Here is a 3,423-nt window from a genome sequence, read left to right as displayed (position 1 = left end):
CTGCCGGTACCGGGGCTGCTCCTCCCGGACACGGGGCTTGTGCTGCGCTTTTCTCAGACGGGAAACCGGGAATAAAATATTGCTGGAGCGTTTTGGGCTCCTCTGAGGGCTGGGAAGGAGCGAAGGCGAGACTTTGATCGCGTCCTGCAGAGGGATCTGCGAATTGGAGGAGGAAACGGGTTGTTGGGCAAAAAGAATCAGATGCTCTAGCCCTGCCGGGGGAGGCAGCGCCCAGCGCTCTGCTCCGGCCCCATCATGGGCACGGGCATGTGCTCCAGGAGGCAGAAGGGGCTTCTGCAGACCGGGTTTTGCCTGGTGACTGTGGCATGTTTGGGCTCGGGAGTTTTCCTGTACAACCACTTGCAGCAGAAGGTGAGGAACGCTGAAGCCCTGGCCCAGAAATACAAACAGCAGCAGGAAGCTCTGTCTGCCCAGCTCCAAGGTGAGTGACCTGCTCTGGGTGTGCACCCACTGCCCCACTTCCCTCTCCCCCAGCATCACCCACTGGTGGGTTTGCTGCTCAGCCCCATGGCAGGAGGGATGCTTTGGTGGAGCAAGGTCCAGCTTTTGGCTTTAAAGAGCTCAAAGAAGATGTCACCTATTTCCTTCCCCCCTTTGCTGTCCAGAATTGAAATAGCTTTGAATCTGAACTGGTGCTTACAGCAGGATGGGGAATGGAGTGTGTTGGATGGGTGTGTTCAGCTGTGTCACCTCCAATCCATTTCTTTTCCCTCTAGTTCCTGTTGGCCATAAAGACTAATCCTATATCATCCTAAACGTGGAGCAGTAAAAATGCAAACAGGACTCAGAGAGGCTGGTTGGTCAGGCTCCAAGATGTGGCTCCACTCTCCAGTCTGCAGGAGTGTCTGTCTGGGAAGTGAACAGAGAAAGTTTGTTGTCATACTGTCCTCTGCCCATTGCCTTTGCAAGGAAACCACTCCAGCTTCTGAAGAGATTGATCTGTGACTGGAAAGGTCTTGCCAGCTTATTTGGGGCTGGTAGATGCTGCAGCACAGAGCTCCCTTAAAGAGATGGGAGGAGGAAAAAAAAAAATCAGCTTTTCTGAGCCTACTGCCCAGCACTTGGTTCCTCTGGCAAGAGCTGCCAGAAGACCACAAGGCAAACATCACATGGATATTCCCTCTCCCTTTCCCTGCTCATTTGTCCTCCTTGTGTAAATGTCTGACTGGGAGAATGACATTTTGGCCAATGGAAAGTCTGAGGACAGATGTTAATCCATTGCTGAGTTCTTCCCTTCTTTGTCTAGTTTATCATTCCAGCCTTGCTGCCTCTGCCAAGGCTACATTCCCAGCACCAGTCACTAGATTTGGAGTCTCTAGAGGGATTTGCTGAGCTCCCTGCAGAGAGGTTTGGTGGGAATTAATTCTTTGGGAGCCAGCAGTTGGGTGGGTAATGCTGCAGGATGGGTTGGTTCTGGAGTGCCCACAGAATGATTTTTATGTGGATAAAATATTGTTTCCCTGTGGTTCTAGTGGCTGAAGGTCAAGAGATGAATGTAACACTTTTTCTTCAAGCAAGTGGGTTTAAATCGAGAGCTCTTCCTCAGGCTGAAATCAAACACTGGGTATCCATTGTGACCTCTGTTGACATGGCTAGGGATGCTGTTTCTACAGCCTGTCATTCTGGGGAATTTGACACAACATAGCTGCCTTTTGGGTTCAATTTTTTTTGTGGTGGTTTTGTGTGCAGTGTTGTGATGCAAATGTACCATTGCACTCGGGCTTCTCCTGCTCAGTTTCCACCTGTAAACTGGGAAAGCAAAGTGTGGTGTTTTGTTTTGGCTCTCAAGGAAATGTTCTTTAAAAAAAACCAATCAATCTTGTGAATTGACCTCCTGTGTGTGTGTACAGTTCTACTGCTATTATGGTATGTTTTGTTTCCATTTCTTCTTACGCTGTCACAAGGCAGTCAAACAGCTCCTAATGTGTTGCACAGTCCCAGCCACACTGATTTCCACCTTCCTCCTGTGTTTCTGAGATGCAAAGATCAGCAGGGCAGAAGTTAGCCCACATTCCTTTCTGGTGTGTCAGCATCTCTTGCTTCTCTTGGAGAGAGGGGCTGGTTCTTCAGAGAATAGGATGACAGTGGTAGCCTGAGGGAATCCCAGTTTTGGGAACAGCAGGCTCAAGCAAACAACTGAGACAGGCTTATAATATTTTTTTCCACCCAAATATGTTTGACTGGCAGAGCTGTCGCCTCTTGCTGGGGTTTCTAACCCTCTGTCAAGTCCTCCTGTTCCTAACTACAGTCGTTGCCATGGATACCTTTTTTATTTTGAGAAGACACTTACTTGTCCAACAATTTTAACAGAGACAAAGCTGCTTTTTGGATTTGGCTGGTGGGAGCAGCCTGGTGACTGGTGGATGGGAGCCATGGCCATGGAAGTCTGTAAATGCAGCTATGGCCATGGCTCTTCTGCTGGCTCCATGCCCTGCTTTGGAGCCTGGGGAGCCAGGGCTCCATCCCTGCCTTGCTGCTGACTTCTTGCACAACTTGAGTTGCTGTATCTTCTGCATCTCATTTCTGTCTCACCAGCTCTACAAAAGGATGTGGAATTCAGTGCTGCTTAAGTGGTGCTTCAGGTGCTTTCAGCTATCAAGTATTACCTACCCTTCTTATACCTGAGTGCAAGATATGGTTAATGCTTCTGATAGCCGCTGTAAATGAAGCTTGAAAAGTGTAGAGCTGGGCTAAGAGTTGAGTGAATGGAAAATGGAAAGGGAGAGGAGGTAGGAGTGAAGCTGCTTTGTGAGCCTGTCCCTTGTGCTGCCTTCCACTGGCTGTACCCAGGGAAACAGTTCTTGCTTACTCTCTGGCTGGGAAGTTCTGGATGAAACTAGGAAGATTTGAAAAGATGGGAAGGAAAGGTGTGTGTATAGTACCTTCCACATCTGTCTGATGTGTCCTAATGTGGCCTGGCAATGGCACATCAACTTGGTGTCTGGGAGGGAGGAATTTTCTCTCTCCCAACAGGCTGCCATTGCACAGTGGCTGAGTGTGAGGCTGCAGCACTTCTGTCCTCACCAGTGGGTGTTTTTTACCCAAAATGTCTTTCCTTTGCTGTCTCCCTGGATCAGAGAGGGAGGGATGATGGGTCTGGCTTTTGTCCTGCTCCCCTTGACCCTTGCTCTGGGTGATTCTTGAGCCTGAGTGACTGGTGCCACTGGTGATTAGTTGCGATGTGACTGGGTGGAAACTGGCAGGAGTATTTGATGTCTCTAGCAAGCGGAGTGACAGAGAATAAAACTTCTTCTGGGTGACTGGGGATGAAAAGGAGCACAGTGCAGTCTGCAAGTTAGTGTTGATCTCTGTGCCTGGAGCAGTGATCCACGGGCAGTGTGATGGCTCTTCCCACAGGATGTGCTGTTGGCATGGCCCAACCAACTGTGCTCCCTGTGGAGC

General features: G+C 49.6%; 1 protein-coding gene across 1 annotated transcript in view; it reads left to right on the top strand.

Moving 5' to 3' along the window:
- Positions 1-255: 255 nt before the first annotated feature.
- The window catches only part of LOC104395481 (Golgi integral membrane protein 4-like), a 26,465-nt gene continuing 23,297 nt past the window's right edge, over positions 256-3,423 (top strand). Inside the window, exon 1 of the mRNA XM_010005181.1 lies at positions 256-442. Coding sequence (XP_010003483.1) covers positions 256-442 — 187 coding nt within the window. The remainder of the gene's footprint in view (positions 443-3,423) is intronic.

Source organism: Chaetura pelagica, unplaced genomic scaffold (genome assembly GCF_000747805.2).
Source record: "Chaetura pelagica isolate M959 unplaced genomic scaffold, ChaPel_1.0 scaffold159, whole genome shotgun sequence".
NCBI classification, from domain to species: domain Eukaryota; kingdom Metazoa; phylum Chordata; class Aves; order Apodiformes; family Apodidae; genus Chaetura; species Chaetura pelagica.
This window is presented reverse-complemented; position numbering and strand designations above follow the sequence as displayed.